Genomic DNA, 23,876 nt, shown 5'->3' with positions numbered 1-23,876 from the left:
TTTGAATGATGAGCTCTTCTACAATTGTATATTAAAAATCCTGTAGTTTTAAAAAAATATCATTTAATTCATTATGCCCAACTGGCATGGACACAAACAGATTTCTAAAATCTATGGTCAATAACCAATCTTTCCATGAAGCGGACATTTTGTAATTAGAAAACACTAACATTAAAAAAAAGAAAACACTAACATTATTTCATAGTTCAAGTATCATCAACACTAAAACACCTCAGTAAGCAGGAAAAATTATCTAATCAACGAGCTGTTAACTGGGTTGTAGTTTTCTTGCAAAAACAATTTTATTGATAAAGAACTTTATTTTTTTCTCCAGATGTAGAATTTTGTATCTCTTCAACTTCCCAGTCCTCAGCAACTACTAATCTACTTTCTGCCTACATGGATTTGCCTATTTGCCATTTTATATAAACGGAATCAGAAATACATAATTTTTTGTATTTGGATTCTTTTATTTAGTATGTATTCAAAGTTCATCCATGTCACAACATGTATGAGTACTTCATTTCTTGAGTGAATATCGCAATAATGGATATTCCATAATATTCCATTAAACCACTGATGGACATTTAGATTGTTTTCTCCTTTTAGCTATTATGAAAAATGCTTCTATAAGCAGTTAAGTACAAAAGTATGTACGAATTCATACATACCTATGTAAACAGAAACTCATTTACCAATATCTATAATCTAAACAATAAAAGAGTTTGTCTTTTCAACAAATGATGCTGGGACAACTGGCTATCCACATGCAAAATAAAGCTGGACTTGTACCTCACACTATACATAAAAAATAACTCAAAATGGATCACAGATCTAAATGCAAGGGCTAACTAAAACTAGAAAACTCTTAAAAGGAAACAGAAGACTAAATGTTTATGACCTTGGGTTAGGCAATGGTTTTGCAAATAAAACACCAAAGCACAAGTGACAAAAGAAATAACGAATAAACTAGACTAGATCAGAATTTTAAAAATTCTTTCCTACCTCTATAGAAGCCAGATACTGCTATCTATCTGGTATCTAACAACAATAAAACATTATCTACATTGTTTTTGGCACTTTATATATATTAGCTCATTTAATCCTCACAACAACCCCATGAAATAGGTATTACTCCATTTCATAAATTAGAAAAACAAAACCCAAAGAGTTAAGGTCACACATCTACTAAGGAGTTAACAGAGATTCAAATTCAAGCAGTATGATTCTAAAGGCATATCTTACCACTATGGAATACTGACTAAAAAATAATTTCATGGTTAGTCTGCCTGCATACGTATACTGTAAGATATGTGGACACTCCTCTCTCCTAGTGGGTCTAAGAACTCTTAGGTAGTGCCTTCTCCCAAAACACCTGTGCACAGGCATTTTTCAGACAATTAATACAATCCTACCCTTCACCGTTACCATCCCTCTTTGCCTTCGGTTCCAAACTTGTCCTATATTATTTAAAATGCTGTAACGAAAAATTATGGCAATACTACTCATGGGCACTGCTTTGCTACCAGCACTCATGTTCCTATGCTGTAGCAGGGGCCTGTGACAATAAATCTATTCCATTTTCAGCATCAGGTTGTTACAGATTCATTTTGGGCCATAAGAATCCTACTTTACCCCAGGGAGAGCTAACTGCCCCTCCATGTGTATACTTAGAAACTGGTTTTCAAACTTATGTGACTGTGGCCCATAGCAAGAAACATTTCTCACTAACATAGTGAGAAAGGTATACAGACATATACCTAAATAAAACCAAAGTTTAGTATACTTACTTTCTGGCAAATACAGTCATACTTTACTATTTTCTTTCTCTCTCTTTTTTTTTTTTTTTGATACTAGTCACAACCCAGTTGATTTCATGACCAACACATTAAAATATGCAATTTGACAAACACTGAACTAAAATACAGACATTAATAAAATTATCTGCTTTTCCACAAAAAAACCTTTATATTCCCACCCACTTGGCCCACAATATATACTTGCCAAACTGAACTAAAAAACAAAAACAAAAACAAAAAAACACTGGGGGAAAAAAAACTACTGTTACACCTTGAACTGAACTTATTAGTAAATTTCACAGTCACACATGTTCAGCAGCCTAAGTCTTTTCTCCAAGGGGAATAGCCAAATACTAGGCTGGGATGTTAAGTAGGTATGCATTTATTTATTAAGATTAGTTCTTAACTACTTCTAGAGTCCATTTCAAAAGATACAAGAGCTGTGATCCTTGGCACTTAAAATCATAATGCAGACTACTATCCTATCACAGACACACCACACATTTTTTTTAATTATGAAAAAAAAAAGGCAGCCACTAACCCAAAATTCTACATATTCTGACTACTCAGTTTCTTCTGTATATTACAGGAAGTCTAGTCTCCATTGTGCTTTTTTTTTTCCTTCCCTCTGTGACCTTACTGATAAGAAATGATCATCCTGGTGAGGGAGGGGAAAGTAAATGTAAGTTGATAGTGGAAGTTCCAGAATGTTAACAGGCTCCCAAATGAAAGATTAAAAAGGTTAATGGCAAGCACAGTGCAAAGTTCTTAGTAGGTGGTCAATTAAATGTCCACTGGATAAATGAAGAAACTATATGCTCTTGAAATTTGTTCTGCCATCCACAGTCATATTTAAGATTTAAACTATAAAGACTGGGAAATTAAAACCAAATTCCAAAGAAGTTGACCAGAGATATACAGGCAGTCAATAGCAATGCTGAGTCCATTACCCAATTCACTGTTTTCTTCTCTGTTCCATTGCCATCCCAAAATAAAAAGCCACATCCTTAGGTAGAGATAATAAAGTGGATATAAAGACACCTGTATAACTGGAAACAAATTCCATGTTCATTTGTTATCTCTGAAATGTAAGATAATGTGTGTATTATATGAATAAAAGACTTATGAAATTTGCTTTCTTGAGTGGCAAGAGGAATAAACTGAAAGAAATCTTTTTGATTTAATTAAGGTTTTAATGGACTCCCAACAGTACAAATTAAACATATGCTTATTTAAAAAAAAAAACAAAACTTTCAAATATAATTTAAGCCACCAGTCTCCTGTGGCTTTGTGTAGTCACAAAGCAGAGATCTCAATGGCAGGCAAATGGCCAAAATTACAAACCTACTCTATATGGCAGGAAATTTGCTCACATTTTGAAATCTTGATACACAAAGCATTTCTGACTTAACGACAAGCCATAAGATAAAAAAAAATCAAAAATAATAAAATGCCCGTTATTTTTAGAAAATAGAGCTAGAGATAGTAATATGAACCAGATTTTTGTGAAGGTTTTAAGTTCCGATACTGTGAGCAAAATAAATTTAAACACAGGCTTTGTTTTTATACTATTGTTTTAGAATACAAAGAGTTCCTGACATCGAATAAAGAATATTTGTTTTTTTAGTTTACACTTATATGAATAAATTTGTAAGAAGAGACATAAAATTTTTCTAATTGGCAAAAAGAGGTAATGGAAGTACAGTAAGGACCTGCATCCTAACATCATTTTACAAAGAGCCTACAGAACATCTCTTTGGCAGTAAAAATATCATCTAACACCTGGATTTCCAAATAATGTGCAAAAAATGCTAATGATACTTTTTTTGAGGAGATAAAAAATGAACAAGTTCATCTATTATACTAGTAACAAAAGCGGCAGCCTGGGTGGCTCAGCAGTTTATCACTGCCTTCAGCCCAGGGCCTGATCCTGGAAACCTGGGATCAAGTCCGGTGTCGGGCTCCCTGCATGGAGCCTGCTTCTTCCTCTGCCTCTCTCTCTCTCTCTCTGTCTTTCATGAATAAATAAATAAAATTTAAAAATATATACTTTATCCAAATACATTTCTGAGCTAATGTATATCAAGAACGACTTCAGGGAGAACCTTAAGACCCCAAAAGTTTATCTCATTAGGAAGCCCCCACTTTTTGTTCTTTAAGACCATAATTGGTCTGGCATTCAAACTCCTCTAGGATCTGGCACTCTTCTGCCTGGCTATTCTGCCCCTGAATAGCCCCATGGATAAGCAAAACTAATCAGGAAACCACATATTAGGCATTTACTCCCATCAGAGCATTTACTCATTCTATCCTCTCTCTACTAGGAATGTCCTATCAAATTCCCTTGTGTACTTGAAACCTTGGCCTACTTCGACAGCACTCATCAAAAGGAGACTGATCTCTTCCTCCCCTAAAATCCCACAGACCAGGGACTCTATACCACTCAATAGAAACTTATTAACTTCCTTGGGCTTTGTTTCTTTGTTTCTAAACTTGGGAAGCTTTCTAATGCCCCTGCCAGGCTCCAAATGCCACGAATTAGCATGGATATACAGAGTGAGAGGGACTATTTCACCATAACTGGAGCATGAGCCAAATCATTTGGATTGAATCCTAACTTCCCTTCATGATTTCTTTACCTCAGTTCTGTCAATAGGAAAATGGGGATTCTAACAGGACCTAAGTCACAAGTCTGTGAGGAGGATTAAATGATTTGTTACACATGAATGAATATACCAAAGCACTTACAAAAGTATCTGGCAAACAGTAAATTCTATACTAAATATTAGCTATTATTAATATTACTATTACTACCACCATCATTCTCCACAACAGCACCTAATAGGACCTTTTCCATACAAGAACTCAGTAAATACTTGAATGAAATATTTAATCTTCAATAATTTTTAAAGGGCCCTCATGGAGTAAAAGAAAGGCCTGAAAGAAGAAAAGAATTCAACTCCCCAAACTGCTTGAACTTCATGAACAAATTAAGAAAAAGTCAAAGTATTAAAGCTAACATCCAAATTAACCAAGTTTTTTATTCTTTTCCTTATAAAAATGGAACACACATTTTATGAAAAAGCTTGATAGTTTCTGTATAGGAAATTTACATCAGACATAGCTATTTCTAAAAGGCATTTTAAGGCATTTCTTAATTTCTAATCTATCGACATATTAACTAATTCGATGTTTAATCTACTTACATTTCTTTTTGTTTTTGTTTTTTTTTTATTTGTGATAGTCACAGAGAGAGAGAGAGAGAGAGAGAATGAGGCAGAGACACAGGCAGAGGAAGAAGCAGGCTCCATGCACCGGGAGCCCGACGTGGGATTCGATCCCGGGTCTCCAGGATCGCGCCCTGGGCCAAAGGCAGGCGCCAAACCGCTGCGCCACCCAGGGATCCCTCTACTTACATTTCCAGTCTTCTCTATATTATCAACTTAAGTAGAAAGCTTCATCATTTACCATCTCACTTTGAAAAATAGAACTGAATTTTATTTACTCCACAAAGGTAATCCCTAACTCTAGCATTCAGAGACTCAGTAACAGATTCATGTCTATTTTGTTGATACCCTTTACAATTTTACATTTTGAATACCTGCCTCTTCATTCTTCATCAGCCTAAAGAAATCTTTCTAGTCATGGTAATTTCATCCTCATAAGAAAGCTGATTCAGTTTTCTTGATTTATGCTAGCTGCTTGTTTCTACATCTCCAGTTCCTTTGTGTGGACCCATGGCTACAATAGGTCATAAATTACGGAAAACAAATAACCTCTTATCCATAGATATCAGGATACCACAGTACACTCAAGTGGGCCTAATAACTGACTGATCTGTACTACAAAGACACAATGTTACTTTCAAATAGTTGGCTTATATTACAGTAAGTCTCATCAAGGGATAAGGAACCTATCTGGGCTGCTAAGAATGTGCCTGATTTAGACCTTAAGCAAGATTCCTAAAAGACTATTCATGAAAATATAAGGGAAACAAAAAGCTTACGTTTTAGTAATAACCATGCCTTACTCTCACATAAGCTTTGGCTTCTTATTATTAGCATATCTCACAGAGATCGAGTCCATATTAAGTTCAAAGACTGTCAAGCCCAACACTGAGAATTTAAATTTCCCAAGCCCAGGTTTTCTGGTTTATCACCATCAAGAAACAGATGTTGTAATAGCTCAGAGAAAACACAGTTTGTCTTGTTTTACAGTTTAATTACTGATTAGCAAATACTGTGACATTTGAACAGTCACCATGCATTCACACTGCTTCCTATTTAAAGAAATCCTTACCAGAAAAGAAGTGATGAAAACATAGGAAAAAGGAGAGTTTATGAACACATTAAAAATTGGAAAATTAAAAGACAAACCAAAAAAACCCGAGTGGTAAGATAATGAGAAATTTTTATTTTCTTCTTTATGCTTTTAAATATTTCCCCAAATGTTTAAAACAATATGTATACATACTTATATAGAAAATTTTTATTGAGAAAAACTCTGTAAGGAAAAGTACACTATATTTTAACATGATCTTCGTATAGTTTTTCTCAAGATCTGAAAAGCTTTTACAAACAACAGAATACTACAGGATAACCAATGTTACAACTGCTCAGAGCCTAAATTGTGTCCAACAGACATAATGCAACCAGTAAATATCTGCTGAATACCTTAACATTTTCTAATCCTAACAGAACTTAGTACTAAAAAAAAGTTATCAGAATACAAACTATATTTTAAATAAATCAGCTAAATATGCTCATGACTTCCTTATTTGTTTCATAAACCAAAGTTTGGGTTGAACCATAAAATGAGTTTATAATATCATGCTGTAATTCAAATTAATGTGGCTCATAAATGAAATCATCTAGTTGAGATTTTTCTTAACGTTCAATTGTTTTTCTAGAACTACCAACTAGTCTATTTTTAGATTATTTTAAGAAAAATTTTAAAAGGACAGTTCTATTAACAAGTAATCAGTTTTATGAAGACCCAGGCAGTGCCTTCCAAAAGATTTACATGAATGCCGGGTGCTTTTCCAGTTTTTACAAACTACAGGGTATTATTTTTTCTGGCATGTAAAAATTACCCTAAATGTTTTACTCGCATCAGTTTTCATAAAATACCTGTAGGAGACAATGTAGTTAATGTTAATCAGCTGAAATAGATATTAAGTGAAAAAAATAATTTAAGAATTTGTTCATCTTTATTGCCATCTTCAAGTGTTCTAAAATGTAGACAGAGAGCTTTTACTATAAATTTACTTCGTGGTGGCAAAAGCTACATAGGAACTGGCAGCAGTTGAAACACACAGGTGCACAGACACATACTTGATTTCTCTGTGTAAATGAAAGGAAACACGTAAGTTTTTAAAAAACATTACTTTTTAGGTGCTAACATGACACTAGTTAGCTGTAAAAGCGGATTAATTCATTTTCGCAGTTAAATAGCAAGAGGATTTTCACATAGAAGATGGAGTCAGAGTACGAGTCCAAGTCCGATGTGATCTGAAGCAGTACTAATCTGCACAGAGAAAACAATCAGGGACGACTACAGAGCCATTCAGAAGGCGGCATTTGCCCCTTAAAACATTATAGGGCAACTAAACAACATACTGCAATATTTAAAGGACAATCCAGAACCTGTTTTAAACTACAGAACCGCCCAGCCACATGCAAAACATACCAACAGAGGATTCATAGCAAGGGGATGGTATTACCTCTTTTATGTAATTCTCTCAAGGGAATACAGTCTCCTCCCCCGTCATAAGGCAAATAGGGATCAGAAGCAGCATCCATGATTAGAATTTTTAAAAAGACGAAGAAAAAGAAAAAGAAAAGCTCACTAGCTTAAAAAAAAACTGGCATTTCTTCCACCCCTGCTGCAGCAAGCGAGGGAGATGCCATATTTGATGAGGGTTAGAACTGTATGTAGTTCGACTCACTGAAGCAACTGGGTTCTTCCACAGTGAATGATGTCATCAAAGGGAAATTATTGCAGCCCGGTTGCTAGTGGCTACAATCTAGCAAGGCTTAGAGGCGGAACAGCCTTCTTAATCAGGTCCTGCTACGTATGATGATGACTAAGCTCCAAGTACAACAGACAAAACTGGTTTGAGAATTTTAAAGCACTCACAATACAGCTTCTATAACATCAGTGGCAAGTACAGTAAAACAAAAGAAACATTCTTTTCCATTTTAAGATAAATGTAAGGGAAACAAAGTATGTAATACGGCAATGTGAAAAGGAAATACTGGATGTGGACAATGCCCCTTTTTATTTCTGATGTAGAAAAATGGGAGGAACATACTAGTAAGAGTGTATGGTTTTATTATAAAAATTCTCATTAAAATTTTAATTTAAAATTGGGTTTAAAAGTCTATTCTTAATTATCAGAAATGTACTACAGACTTCTGTAGATTAAAAAATTTAGTAACTGAACAGCTGATTAGTGTTTTATCGCCCTAATCCCCTCCAACAGCCTCTTGTTTCCTTCCTTCAAGGAGCTAGCTAGTAAGACATTCTAGCTTTTGAGAAGAAAACTTAACATACCAAATAACTTAGCTATTACTTGTGAAATTATGCCAAAAGGTTTACTACATAGGAGATTTCTCTCTCTCTCTCTCTCTCCTATCCTACTTTTCCTACCTCACGAAGATTTTGTGCTCTCAGGAAAAAAAAAAGGCTTTTAGTAAAATGTGTCTCAAAGTGTTCTCCAACAGTCTCTTCACTAAAAATTTTTATGAAATTCAGAAATAAAGTAACTCTTTTTGTTTCAATCTATTATTCCTAAATTAAAAAAAAAAAAGCTGACGCTCATTTGAGTTCACATTTTTACAGCTTCTCTGAGGTGATTCCTCTGGACTAGGAGATTCTTCTGAAATAAGTTATGTTGCTGCAGTGCCACTAACTAAAAATGTTCTATTGGCTAGTAGCAATACCATAGGACTAAGGGTTTCTGTAAAATCTGTTTTCCTAAGTATTGAATGAGCCAATCTTTAAGGTCCACTCCAAGTCAAGGCATTTGTATAAGAACTAGAGTAAGAGAAGGAAAGGACTCAAGTGGCAGTAAAAAGAAGAGAGTAATTCTATTTGTCTGGTACATTATAGTTATTTGGGATCCTTTTTTAAATTAGTTTAAATAAAGTTTTATATTTCAAAAAGTTTGAACCTCAGAGAAAACTAGCCCTTCTTATAAAATCTGACCTGATTTGGGAAAAAAGGATTTTAAGAAAGAAATACAGGCTAGATAAAAGACTACAATAGGAATATTTTATTTAATTCTGATTTTGGCTATTAACATTTACTATAAGACTATGTATGAAAAAAAAAAGACTGTGCGTGGTTTTTTTTTCCGTTTTCTGTATTTTTCAAATTTTCTTAGGTTTTTTTTTTTTTTAAACAAGTTTTGACAGTGAGCTAATTTTACCAAATTAACTAAATGTAAATTTCTTCCTTTGAGGTCCTTTGGTATATAAATTCTACTGTTTTAAGACTTTTAAAAAATACATGCTATATAGCATTCATGAATAACTTAGTTTTTATGATACTATTGTTCCATACCTTTATACAAAAAAATTTATCTGTAAATTTTCCTGGTATTTATAGGCACTCTCTTAACTTGTTTTTCCTGATTTACAACTAAGTCTTAAAGGAAAAATGAAAATTATAGCTACCTAGCACTAACTAGAAGAAGAATACCTTCCCTATAAAATATACTGACCATGTTGCATAAGTAAGTTGTGTGATGTAAGTCCAAAATTTTGAATTGTCTTTAAAGAACAAAACTTTGGGGACGCCTGGGTGGCTCAGTGGTTGAGCATCCGCCTTTGGCCCAGGGTGTGATCCCGGGGTCCTGGGATCGAGTCACACATCAGGCTCCCTGCATGGAGCCTGCTTCTCCCTTTGCCTGTGTCTCTGCCTCTCTCTGTGTCTCTCATGAATAAGTAAATAACATCTTTAAAAAAATAAACAAAACTTCATGTAAGAGAATATATAATATATAAACTGTATTTGTATAGTTAAGTCTAGAATGAGACACACCAAACTCCTAATGATTGTTATCACTGAGGAAGGAAAGAGATAGAAGAGAGGATCATTGTACATTTGGTATTTATGTTTTAAATTTTAAACAAATGTATTACTTCCTATTGGAATTTTTAATAATTATTCTACTTTTGTAATAAAAAAATCTAAAAGTCAAAAAAAATTTCAAAAGTAAACACATCTCTCATGCTTAAGGGGGCCATGGCTATGCTTCTGCTTATGGTAAAGGAATTATTACTCAGGCTAAAGTGCTCTCCAATTAAACTTTAGGGAAGGGCACATAGATTGGAAGGTGTGGCAAAAGAGGACTTTGACACAGTTTAGGTATTATCAGATTAATAAACTGAATTACAGTCAGCATGGGGCTCAAGTGGAAAGAGAACAAAAGACAAATTTAAGAATTCACAGTCACAGCTGGGAGGTTCCACAGGGGATGATACTCTGAATGCAAGGTCTGAAAAACAAAAACACTAAGTGGCAACACAACAAAGGACTTGAACATTCAGAAGAGGGGAGGGCATCAGGGTAGTAGCTCAGTCGTTGGGGTCTGCCTAAGGCTCAGGTTATGGTCCCTGGGTCCTGGGATTAAGCCCAGAATCAGGCTTCCTACTCAGTGGAGAAACTGTGTCGTCCCTCTTTTCTGCTCATGCTCTATGTCTCTCTCAAATGAATAAATAAATCTTTAAAGAAGATTCAGAAGGGGAAGATATTTCTACTTCCAAATGCATCCTCAACTGATGTGGAATTTCAGATAAACCACAACTTCTCCTAAACCATCCCTAAATCAGGGATGTAGAATAGATGACTACGGTATTCTAACTATGCATATATAACCACAGTATTACAATGTTCAATCTTCAAGTCCCTTCTAACACACATGATCCAAGAAATCTACAACATTAGAAGTACTTAAAAAATGGGGGTGTCTGGGTGGCTCAGTCTGTTAAGTGTCTGCCTCTGGCTTAGGTCAGGGTCTCAAGAGTCCTGGGATCAAGTCCCACATTGTGATCCCTGCTCAGTGGGGAGTCTGCTTCTCCCTTTCCCTCGCCTCTCCCTGTGTGCTCGGTCTCCTTCTCTTGTGCTCTCTCAAATATAAATAAAATATTTAAAGAAAGAAAAGACATTTTTTTTTTGCCTTTAGATCTAACTACCAAATTTACAGAAAGTAACAGGAAACAGTAACATGTTAAATGACAGCTCAGAACATAATCAGGAACACCCAAACTGGGAAACAAATGACCTGATTTCTTCAACAAATATATAGTAAGGGTAAAAAAGGAAGGGGGGGGGGGAACCTATAGAATTAAAACAAAAGACTTAAAAGATATGCCAATTTCAAAGTATATTTTTTATGAAATAATTGAAGAAATGTAAAATTACAGGATATGTGATTTTATACAGTTATATTTTAGATGTGATATTTTAGATGTGATAATAGCCTACAAAAGAATTCTTATCTTTTAGAGGTATGTAATGAAATATACAACTGTACAATAGTTAAAAAGGAAAAAAACATTTTATTCAGGACTACTGCAAAAGGGGAAAAAGAGATCTCCATATAGAAAGTGGCTTAATTCACAATACAAGAAAACAGTGGGAATTAACAGCCAAGGAGAAGGGATGGGGGGGTGTTCAGTAGATGAAAAATTACTAAGAGGAAACATCTGGGGTAAGAAGGATTCTGGCTAAACAGATCTAACAAGATTCTTGCTGAAGGCAGCCCAGGGTGATAGGATATCACCTGGAAGATGGTGGGGGCTAAGGAACCCAGGGGTGTTGAAGGTACAGAATTTTAGCTAAACCAAGCTTATCACCAAAACTGAGCAATACAAAAAAACAGACACATAAGACCAAAGTTGAGAACCCATTCGGAAGAGAATCCAGATGAGCATGACTAAAGTTTGATCAAGGTGAGTATCAGTGTGTATGTTTTTTTAAAAAAGATTTTATGTATTTATTCATGAGAGACACAGAGAGAGGCAGAGACACAGGCTCCATGCCCTGGTCTCCAGGATCACGCCCTGGGCTGAAGGCAGCGCTAAACCACTGGGCCACTGGGGCTGCTCCTCAGTATATCTATCTAAAATGATATGATGTTTCAGATGTATCTCAAATTAATAGAAAGTAGTAGAGATGAAGCAAAATTATCCATGAATTGATAATTATTAAGTGTTGAGAACAAAAACATCTCTTCCCTATACCTTTGTCTATGTTCTAAATTTTCTATAATAAAATACTTTTTTTATAAGTAAAATCACTTGTATGATATAAACATTAACAAATAATTACATCCTTTCCTCTCAAACTTAATATATTGCTACTAGAAATGTCAAATGAACTTTAGTTTACATTCCATTAAGTATAGTTGCTTTACATTTACATTTGACACACCAAATGGCATTAAACTTTAACTTGTGTTGTCAATTCTCCTCCCAGAGCAAAAGCATCAGAGGAAAAAAAAAGAGGTAGTAAAGCTTTCACGAAAGATAATAAAGTCAAGCTACACAGCTGCAAAGCTACTGCAGCACAAAAAAAAGAGAACGTGCAAATTCTTCAGACATGACAAGCCAAAAAATAAACTGAAAAAACACAGAATGTTTTTGCAATATTCATACCTCACAAACATAAAGCATTTCGTTCTCAACATGGCTATCTGGTTACCCAAATAATGTATCTTAAGATGAAAAACATGAAGAAAAGTATCTGTCATAAACATCATACAATGAATCACTTTCTCAAAGTCAGATCCAAAAAAATTAAAAAAAAAAAAAAAAAAGAACCAAAATGGCCAATATTTTTAATGTCTAAGCAAAATCCTTTTCTAGAAATTTGTCAAGGGCTATTTGAGTAGCACAGTTGATTAAGTGCCTGACTCATGATATAGGCTCAGGTCATGACCTCAGGGTTGTTAGATCTAGTCCTATGTTGGGCTCCAAGGTCAGCACGGTCTGCTTGAGAGTCTCTCTCTGTCTCCCTCTGCCCCTCCCCCAACTCTTTCTCTAAAATAAATAAATAAATCTTAAAATTTTGTCAGATATCCTTATGCATGTATACAAACTGGTATAAAGACTGAATAAAAGACTATATTAAGATTTCTAAGTTTTAGAAATACTGAAATGCAAACATAACAATATGTACATTAAGTGTAAATACACTAAAATATTGTAACTAAAGGATAAATACTACTGCATTGGATTTTTAAAAGCCAACTATGTAATTATAAGAGTATCAGCTAAAACATACCAATGTAGAAAGGCTGAGAGTAAAAGGATTAAAAAAAATAAGAGTATGCAATCCCTAATCCAAAGAAAACTGGGTAGCTATGATATCAAAGGGCATTTTATAGAAAATAGTATAATTGGAAAGAAAATGACTTCAAAGGAAAAGTAGGGGGGTTCAATTCACCAGAAGATATGACCTAATAACTTGAACTCTAAGTAAAAGCAAAATTTTACAGAATGACAAGAAGCTGTAGTAGATAAGTCTACAAATACAGAGAAAAATTTTAATGCATTGCTATTGAATACCTGATGGAAACAAACAAGGAGAGGGGCACCTGGGTGGCTCAGTGGTTGAGCATCTACCTTTGGCTTGGGTTGTGATCCCAGGGTCCTGGGATCGAGTCCCACATCAGGCTCCCTGCAAGGAGTCTGCTTCTCCCTCTGCCTATGTCTCTGCCTCTCTCTCTGTGTCTCTCATGAATATTTTTTTTTTTAAATCTTTAAAAAAAAAAAATAAAGAAACAAAGAAAAATCAGTAGGGAAACTAGAGATTTCAACAGTAAAGTAACAAACTTTACATGATGGACACATAATGAAAAACATTAACCAAAAGCTTCACATTACATACTCTCCATAGCATAGGTGAAACACTGACATAAAAAGACTTTCTCCCAGGCCACAATGCAAGTCTCAAAAAATTTCAAAACATCAATATTACACTATATATATTCTTTGACAATAATGCAATAATGTTCAAGATCAACTTGAAATAACAAGGAATTCATCATGTTTGGAAATTATTTTTAAATAAATTCTAAGTCAAAATAGATATCATTATGGAAGTTACAAATTGTTTTTAATTTGTAATAATGATAATAAAGGCATATGACATGGAAATAAAAATATTGGGAGGAACACTGATAGTTTTAAATGTATTCACCTAAAAAGAAGCTTAAAATTAAGAAGCTAACGTTTCATTTGTTAGAAAAAAAAAAAAAACAGCAAAATAAACCCAAAGAAAGAACAAAATATGATCAGAAATTAATGAGGCAGAAAACAAATACAAAAAAAAAAAAAAAAACAACTCCCCAAACAAAGGCAATGCTAGTCTATTGGAAAGACTGAGTGATAAATCTAGAGTGACACTGATAATAAGATAAGGAAGGGGAAAAGGAGGGGAGAAGAAGACAGAATACAAATAACCATTATCAGGAAGAAAAAGACTATGGAACCTATAGGCATTCAAATGACTTTTTTTTTTTTTGATTTTTATTTATTTATGATAGTCACACACAGAGAGAGAGAGAGAGAGAGGCAGAGACACAGGCAGAGGGAGAAGCAGGCTCCATGCACCAGGAGCCCGACATGGGATTCGATCCCGGGTCTCCAGGATCGCGCCCTGGGCCAAAGGCAGGCGCCAAACTGCTGCGCCACCCAGGGATCCCTCAAATGACTTTATAGCAATAAAATTGAAAAATAAAAAGGCAAATTTTGAAAAACTACAATTTATCAAACTGACCTAGAAGGAAGTAGAAAATCAGAATAGTGCTATAACTATTAAAGAATTTGAAACATACTTTAAAACCTTCCTACAAAGAAAATTCTAAGCCTAGAGTTTCATTGGCATATTCTATCAAAATTTAGGAAGAAATAATAATGCCAGTCTTTCATAAACCATGCCAGAGACTAGAAAATGAAGGCATCATCTACAACTCACTTTATGAGGGGAATATAACCTTGATACCAAAATGAGAACAGTATGACAAAGGAAAGCTACCTGTGATCTGTTATGAACAGATGCAATAATCCTAAACAAAACTGAACCAAATCCAGCAATTTATATATAAAAGAAAAACCCAAAACGTTAATACATCAATGATCAAATTAAGTTTATACAAGGAATACAATTGGGTTTAAGCATCTGAAAATCAACTATTTATTAATATAAAAAAAAGGAGACACAAATCAAATGATCATCTCAAAAAATGGAAGGAAAATGATAAATTCAACAACAATTCACAATTTTAAATTGTATATTAAGTCAACTAGGAATGGATATAAACCTGTTTACTCTGATAAAAGATAACAAAAACATCCAGATTAACATCATACTTAAATTTGGAGGTAAAATTTCAGGATCAGAACAAGATAAAAGACACTGGGCAATTGCCATTTCCATTCAACTGTTTACCAGAGTCCTAAGCAGTACAGTCAAGCAAGAGGAGAAGGGGTAAGGAAAACTATAAAGAACAGGAAGAAACAAAATGGTCACTATTTGCCAATGATATGACTATTCTTAAAAGACATCACAACAGGTCAGTATAATTAGAGTTATGCAAGGTTTATGAATTTTTAAAAATCAATATTCAAAAGCTGTATTTCAAAATATGCCAGCAGACACAATATTAAATTTAAAAATAAAACTAGCACTAAATACTAGTAGCATTATAAAAATCACCCTGGAATGAGTGTAACAGATAATGAAGACAAAGTCACTAGGAATGACTAAAACTTAATTGGAAGACATTTAAAAAGATTCAAGTATATACAGAAGTATACCATGTTCATGAATTAGACTGATCTACAGACTCAATTAAATGCCAATCAAAAACCTGAAAGTAAAAAAACCCTGAAAGTAGACTTTACCTCTGTTTTGACATTAGTCTGTACTTTCTAAGTGATTAATTTCTTCTTTCCAGCTTACCATTCAACTCAGGCAAAAGACCCAATGGGGAAAGCATCTTATAATGGGAACTGAAAGTACCCCTCAGGCAATAACAACTGCCCTGACACCAGCAAGACCCCACATTTTTTACACCAAGAAAATGATGGACCTGACCGACCTTTAAGGCCCACATGCATGTATGTACCCATCAACCTCTGTCTCATATTTTTCTTATATAAACCTATAAGAATTTTCTGCACTTTGGAGATACTCTTTGAAACAGCAGTCCATTATCTTCCTGGTGTTGGCTTAATTGAAATAAAATCCCTTCTTGTTTTACCATCATTTGTCTCACTGTCTTTGAATTTTGTCAGTGATGAGTGGGTGGCCAAATCTGGTCTGGAACCCCTGAAGCCAGGTGCTCCTGTATAGCTTGGGCCCTAGTTACAAACCCAACAGGCATTTTTATGACAAATTACACTAACATTTACAAAGAAATAAAAGGGCCCATGAATAATCAAGATAATCTTTTTTTTTAAATCAAGATAATCTTAAAGATAAAGTGAAAGAACTTACTTTACCAGATACTAAGACTGTTTTAATCACAGTAACATTATAAACAGAATGAATGCTTTTGGCATACAGCTACGTAAACAAACAAACCAATCACACAGAATAGTCAAGAAATAGACCCTCCTATATATGAGCCTTGATATATAGCAGATGTTGCACTGGAGAAGAATGAGTAAAAAATGATTTTGCTCCAAAAAAAAAAAAAAAGATTTTGTTAGTAACTGGCATTAGAACCGGCTGTGTAAATGAAAAAAAAAAAAAAAAATTAAATACACCCTAATCCATTCACATACACATACACCACTTAGGTAATTATAGACCTAAATGTGAAATGCAAATAAAACTCATACAAAATAATACAGGAAAATACACCCATGATCTCAGGGTAGGGAAACTTTTCTTAAGACGCAAAAAGCATTAGCCATAAAGCAAGATTAACACAGAGGACCACATTACAAGTAAGAATATTTGTTCATAATTTGTCCATTAGGAGAATGCTACAGACTGAATGTTTGCTTGTATCCCACCAAATTTTTATGTTGAAAGTTAATCCCCGATGTGATGGTATTTTGATGTGGGACCTTTGGGAGATGATTAGGTCATGGTCAGGAATGGAATTGGTGCCCTTATAAAGTTCCCTCAAGGACACACCAAAAAGATGGCAGACTGCAAATTGGAAGCAACTCCTCCTCACCAGACACTGAGTCTGAAAGTGTCTTGTTATTAGACTTCCCAGCCTCCAAAACTGTAAGAAATAATCTATGAGCAATATATAAAACTGAAAACTGTGTTTGTTGTTTAAGCCACCATCCAGTCTATAGTATTTTTGTTATAGCAGCTCAAATAGACTATAGCAGAAAATGAAACAGCACCGACAGAACAGAAAATATTTATAACATGACCAACAAAAAGCTTGTATATAGAAAATAAAGAATCTTGGGATCCCTGGGTGGCGCAGCGGTTTGGCGCCTGCCTTTGGCCCAGGGCGCGATCCTGGAGACCCAGGATCGAATCCCACATCGAGCTCCCGGTGCATGGAGCCTGCTTCTCCCTCTGCTTGTGTCTCTGCCTCTCTCTCTCTCTGTGACTATCATGAATAAATAAATAAAATCTTTAAAAAAAAAAAGGAAAATAAAGAATCTTTACAAATTTCTCAGGTGCATCAATAGAAAAACAAGAAAATGACTTAAATAGCTACTTCAAAAAAGTTTTTAAATGGCCAATTAGCATGAAAAAATGTTCAACCTCCTTGGCGACCAAGGAAATGCAAATTAAAACCACAATCTGAATCCATTACATAGACAACAGATGGACAAAATTAAAAGTGTGACAACAGGGACGCCCAGGTGGACGATTTAGTGCCTGCCTTCCCCGGATCGAATCCCACATCAGGCTCCCTGCATGGAGCCTGCTTCTCCCTCTGCATATGTCTCTGCTCCCCCTCGTCCCTGTGTCTCTCATGAATAAACAAATAAAATCTTTAAAAAAATAATAAATAAATAAAAAATAAAAGTGTAACAATATCAAGAGGTTGGTGAATGTGGGGCAAAGGAAGTTCTTGTACATAGCTCACCCAAGTGTGAACTGGAACACCACTACAGAAAACATAACTTATGCTCCAACAGTTCACGCCAGATGAAATTTATGCATGTATCCACCAGAGCAAATGCAAAATATTAAATTCTGCCCATAATTGCCAAAAACTGCTGATAATTCAAAGATCCATCAGTATTAAAATAAACAGGTAAACTGTGGTATATTCATAAAAAAGAATAATACAATCTAGAGCAACATGGCAACAAATACCTACTGCCTGCAATACAAAAGATTCTTGAAAACTACATTGCATAAATGCAAGCAAGAAATACATACCATATAATTCCATTTATGTAATAATCTGTAATTTTCCAAAACTGCCAAAACATTCCAAAAGTGCTAAATTATAATTTTAAGGATATATACTTAGCTCATTGAGTCATAAAGTAAAGCAAAAACAACAACAAAAAACTAGACAAAGAGAAAATTGTATTTACCTCTAGGGAAAGGAAAAGAATTGTGATTGTTAAGGTACATGGAGGAGGCTTCTGAAGTATGGTAATGATTTCTTTTTTTTTTTTTTTTAATAGACTTACTTATTTTAAAGAGAGAGAGAGCATGTGCATGTACATGAAGGTGATGAGGGGCAGAGGGAAAGAATCTTTCAAGCAGCCTCCCCCTCCCTGAGGTCCAGGCAGCCTCAATCTCATGATCCAAGAGATCATAACCTGAGCTGAAACCAAGAGTCAGATGCTCAACTGACTGAGCCACCCAGGCGTCCCAATGCTTTATTTTCTTAACCTGGTTGTGCTGCAAAAGTGCCTGCTCTGTGATAACTCATTAAGCGGTATAATTATGCTTTATGCATTTTTCTGATATGTGAAATTGAATTTCGCAATTCAAGTCTTTGAGTTAGAAATTTATTCTATCTTTAATTCTATTAACATCTAATGTGGATTTATTATTTTTTGCTTCCCTACCCTAAACCACTCTAGTTTAATCTTATTTACAGTATCAATCAGTTAACAGAAAACGAGTTTGTAAATTTCTACGTTAACTCTTCTTTGTCCTAAGCACAGTTTCTTCCAAGGAATTTCCTCTAAATGACAGTATTTTGGAAATGTTTAAACAGATCCATAGACTCCCCATGATTTTATGTATTTACATCAGTGTAGGATTTTATAGGCTTAGCACATAACTCCTGAAAGTTTTTTCAAGTAGAATTCTTTTTTTTTAAGATTTATTTATTTATTTATTTATTTATTTATTTATTTATTCATGAGAAACACAGAGAGAGAGAGGGGGGCAGAGACACAGGCAGAGGGAGAAGCAGGCTCCATGCAAGGAGCCTGATGTGGGACTCGATCCCGGGTCTCCAGGATCACACCCTGGGCTGCAGGTGGCGCAAAACCACTGTGCCACCGGGGCTGCCCTCAAGTAGAATTCTTAATGGGAACCACAACACAAAAGATGATTTAACCATATTTTCTCAATTCTCCCAAGAACAGTTCATAGGTTATGTTCTGCATGCATAGGAGAAATGTTAATTTATTACTTCAAGACATTATGGTGAGAGATGTAGAATACATACATATAGCAATTACTCCTTAACTTAATTTCAGTTCACTTTCTGTGGACTTTTAAAAAAATAATTTTTTTATAAATTAATGACAATAACTATAGGTGATATTTGAGGTATAAATAATCAGGTTCTATATATTACAATCAAGGTTCTATATATTACAATCAAAACTAAGCTCATTTCTTTCTAATGACTTTTTAAAAAGATTATTTATTATTTTAGAGAGAAAGAGAGCATAAACGTGTGTATGTGCTGGGGGGCAGAGAAAGAGATAGAATCCCCACTGAGCGCACAGCCCAAAAACCCTGGGATAATGACCTGACCCAAAACCAACAGTTGGACACTTAACTGACTGAGCCACCCATGATCCTGAGAACATGACCTGAGCCAAAATCAAGAGAAAGGCAAGCTACTGAGCCACCCATGTGCCCTGTCAAATTCAAATTTATTTTTTTAAAGATAGATTTATTTATTTGTTTGTTTGTTTGTTTGTTTGTTTATGACAGACACACAGAGAAAGAGGCAGAGACACAGGCAGAGGGAGAAGCAGGCTTCATGCAGGGAGCCCGACATGGGACTCGATCCTGGGTCTCCAGGATCACACCCTGGGCCGAAGACGGCGCTAAACCGCAGGGCCACCGGGGCTGCCCCAAATTCAAATTTAGAGCAAGTGCCTCATTACTAGAACAACGCCATCAATGTTATCTCTACATGCCAGATAAAACAGTAAGACAACATACACAAATATAACCTTTAAAACACTGTAGCAAAGTCAGATCATCCTAACTCAGAATACATTTCTTGGATTTCTAAATCCTACCACAACTTTACACTAAGTAATTTCTTTTTGCCTATAAATCTACATACAAGGATACTATATTTACTTAAAACCTACTCCTGGTTTACTTTATTAATGTTCTCTACCTGCAGTTGTTATCAAAAAACTCTGTTATTCTTATTCACAGAAAGCAACCAACTCCAACTATCTCAGCAGCATTCAGACTTTTTACCTTACCAACAATTCAATCACCAACCACTGAACATGGTGTCTAGCCCAAAAGGAGCCTAATAGTTATTTGCTGAATGGAATATGCATAGAATTGAGTCTTGAAAAAAAATACCAAAATTACCAGTAATCTATAGGTAGTAGGATTAAGAAAGATTTTCATTTACTACCTTATATTTTTATCATTCACATTTCCTACAATAAACAGACTTTGCTTTTATTATTTAAAAGTTAACTCTTCCCATCTCATTTTTTTTTTAAACTTTATTTTGGACTAATTTTAGATTTACAAAAAGTTGCAGAGACAGTAGAAAGAGGTCCTATATATCTCCCACTCCATTTCCTCAACTATTAACATCTTGTATTTCCATGGTACATTTGTCTAAACTAAGAAACTGACAGTGGTACATTACTATTAAGTAAACTCCAGACCTCATCTAAATTTTACCAGTTTTCTCTTTCTATTCCAGGTTTCTTTTTTATTTTTTTTAATTTTTATTTATTTATGATTGGCACACAGTGAGGGGGAAGAGAGGCAGAGACACAGGCAGAGGGAGAAGCAGGCTCCATGCACCGGGAGCCCGACGTGGGACTCGATCCCGGGTCTCCAGGATCGCGCCCTGGACCAAAGGCAGGCGCTAAACCGCTGCGCCACCCAGGGATCCCCTATTCCAGGTTTCAATCCAGGATACCACAATGTACTTACTTAACATGTCTCCCTAAACTCCTCTGGCCTACGACAATTTCTCAGTCTTTCCTTATTTTTCATGATCTTGACTGGTTAAGTATCCTGCAAAACAAGCCCCCCCGCCTGCCCCTGGTCCTAGTCCAGGTTTGTCTATTGTTTCTCTCGTGGTTAGAGTGGAATTATGGGTCTTCGAAAAGAACACAAAGGTAAAGGGCCCTTCCTGTCACATTTTAGGTGTATGTAATATCCATATGACATCACTGATGACATTAACCTTCATTACTTGGTTCTAACAGTGTTTGCCAGGTTTCACCATGCAAAGTAACTATTTTCCCCTTCTTTTCTTACTCTATTCTTTGGAGGTAAGTCACTATTGTCTAGCCCACCCTTAAGGGAGAAGGAAGTAGGAAATAAGCTCCTCCTCCATGAGGGGAGAATATTTACATAAATCATTTAGAATTCTTCTAAAAGGGAAACTTGTCTCTTTTCCTCCATTTATATCAATTTATATCATTTACATCACATATACATGCTCATTTATATTTATTTTACACTTTGGTCACAATACAATAATTGTGCACTATTTATTTTGTTGCTCAAATCATTCCAGTTTGAGCCGTTTGGAGCACTTTCAGGTTAGTTCCTGTGTTCCTTGCACAATCCCTCATCCTTCTGTTTTTTGACACCTCCTTACTTCTGGTACTACACATAATCTGGGCTCTTCTTATATATTCCCTGTCCAATTTTAGAATCAGCATCTCTCCAAGTCAATCCATTATTAAGTCCTGGAGTTAACCGTTTAAGATTTTTATGAATCCAGGGTAATCTATCTGAATGTCATGATGTAATCTGAAAGGTGTACAAAGTGTAATTAAGTTTAAACTTTAAGTACCCAAGCCAAACTTGCCACAAAGGACTCTGATACATAACAGCAACACTTCCACCATTCCTTTTACTATACTTTTTAATTTCCAAAACTGAACTGAGTAGGGTGCATAGAATAGATATTTTGCATCCATTTTTCAGATGAGAAAACAGAAACAGAAGTGATGGCAGGGGCACTTGGGTGGCTCAGTTGGTTCAGTGTCTGCCTTCAGCTCAGGTCATGATCCCAACGTCCTGGGACTGAGTCCCACATCAGGCTCACTGCTCAGCATGGAGGTGGCTTCTCCTTCTCTTTCTCCCTCCGCTACTGCCCCCTGCTTGCTCTCCCTCTCTTTCTCTCAAATAAACAAATAAATTAAAAAAAAAAAAAAAAAAGAACTGATGACAATCAGTAACATCAAGGAGCCAGATACTGTTACAGCCATCCTGTGCTTTCTTTTTCTCAGACAACACCACCAGTGTGCTGGGTCCCTGTGCAATACAGCTATAACAATATGAGTATATGCATAGTTCCTGCTACTTCACTGAACGTCCCACTGCAGGCTTCCTGGGTATCCAGTTAAACCACAATTTTTCTCTAAATAGCCATTATTGGTTCAATAAATAAAAAGGAAAAAATACTCCTAAGAATAATTCCAGATGATTGGCAAATGTTAGTTTTTTTTTTTACAAAACAGCAACCTTTTAACGAGCTTCTGTTATATGCATGCCAATATATTAGGCATTGTGAGAAGAGGGATAAAATAAACAGCATAGGGGGGGATCCCTGGGTGGCTTGGCGGTTTAGTGCCTGCCTTCGGCCCAGGGTGCAATCCTGGAGTCCTGGGATCGAGTCCCACGTCGGGATCCCGGCATGGAGCCTGCTTCTCCCTCTGCCTGTGTCTCTGCCTCTCTCTCTCTCTGTCTATCATGCATAAATAAAATCTTAAAAATAAATAAATAAATAAAATAAACATATATGGCTGTCCATGATATACTAATATTCTGTCCTCCCCAAAGGGCACAAATAAGGGAAATAAGATTGCTCATCAAAGGTTAAGATACATAATCATAATCATAATGGATCAGCTCTAAACAAAACTAAGAAGACATCAAAAATAAATGACATACAAGCCAAGAAGATTTACTGGTATAATTATACGGAAAGAAAGTGCAATTTAATCTAGGAGGGCAAGCTATAAAGAAAAAGACAAATAAAGTCAGAAAACAAACACAGTAAAAGCAATACAATTTACTACATAGGAGGGGACCCTACTCCAAAAAGCCTGGTAAGGCCTTCTAGAGGGAGTGAGGTCTAACTTGAGAAGTAAAGTACAGGTAATAATTGGCATATGGGCAAAGGAAACATGTACAAAGACCTGGAGATATGGCAGCTGGGCACAAGCCCAACCCTAACATTTACATTCTTGCCCAGAGTAAGAATAAAAAGGAAGACCCATTTGCCATGTGATTAAATATTTAAAAGTTATAAAGCAAGCCAGAAAGCTATTAAAGAAATATATTATATCCTTCTACATTGACAAATATACGTTATAATGACTTGTAACTTTCAGCTCAGTTTTATAGATCTGCAGCCAAACTGGTGACAATTTGGAAAACACTACAAAGCGTGAAGAAAATTAAAAGCACTCAAATTCCATCACCAAGAGAAAAATCATTATTTATCTAAAGTTATGTGGACACATATATATTTTAAGAAAATTATATCACATTACATATAAAGATTTTGCCCTTTTAATATAAGCCCTTCTACTCTTGTAGCTTATAATACAAGTCTCCTTATTCAGTTACCAAATATGCATTTTGTAACTGGCTTATTAGTCAAGTGTGTTCTATAGACCCCTGGAAATCCCCAAGGTCTTTTTCAGGGGA

General features: G+C 35.3%; 1 protein-coding gene and 1 long non-coding RNA gene across 7 annotated transcripts in view; one reads left to right on the top strand and one right to left on the bottom strand.

Moving 5' to 3' along the window:
* CLCN3 (chloride voltage-gated channel 3) overlaps window positions 1-23,876 on the bottom strand; it is an 87,886-nt gene that overhangs the window by 44,893 nt on the left and 19,117 nt on the right. The window contains exon 1 of one of the 6 annotated variants that reach the window (XM_077868541.1): window positions 7,522-7,782. The exons of 4 other annotated variants lie outside the window; for them this stretch is intronic. In XM_077868541.1, coding sequence (XP_077724667.1) covers window positions 7,522-7,600 — 79 coding nt within the window. In that variant the 5' untranslated portion in view covers window positions 7,601-7,782. Of the gene's footprint in view, window positions 1-7,521; window positions 7,783-23,876 lie in introns of those variants that run through there. One more of the 6 variants, XM_077868546.1, reaches the window with a different exon arrangement.
* LOC144295897 (uncharacterized) lies at window positions 7,816-16,079 on the top strand. Its single transcript, XR_013363015.1, has 2 exons — window positions 7,816-7,961; window positions 15,769-16,079. It is a non-coding gene; the product is annotated as an uncharacterized LOC144295897 (long non-coding RNA).

Source organism: Canis aureus, chromosome 24, assembly GCF_053574225.1.
Source record: "Canis aureus isolate CA01 chromosome 24, VMU_Caureus_v.1.0, whole genome shotgun sequence".
In the NCBI taxonomy this organism is placed as follows: domain Eukaryota; kingdom Metazoa; phylum Chordata; class Mammalia; order Carnivora; family Canidae; genus Canis; species Canis aureus.
This window is presented reverse-complemented; position numbering and strand designations above follow the sequence as displayed.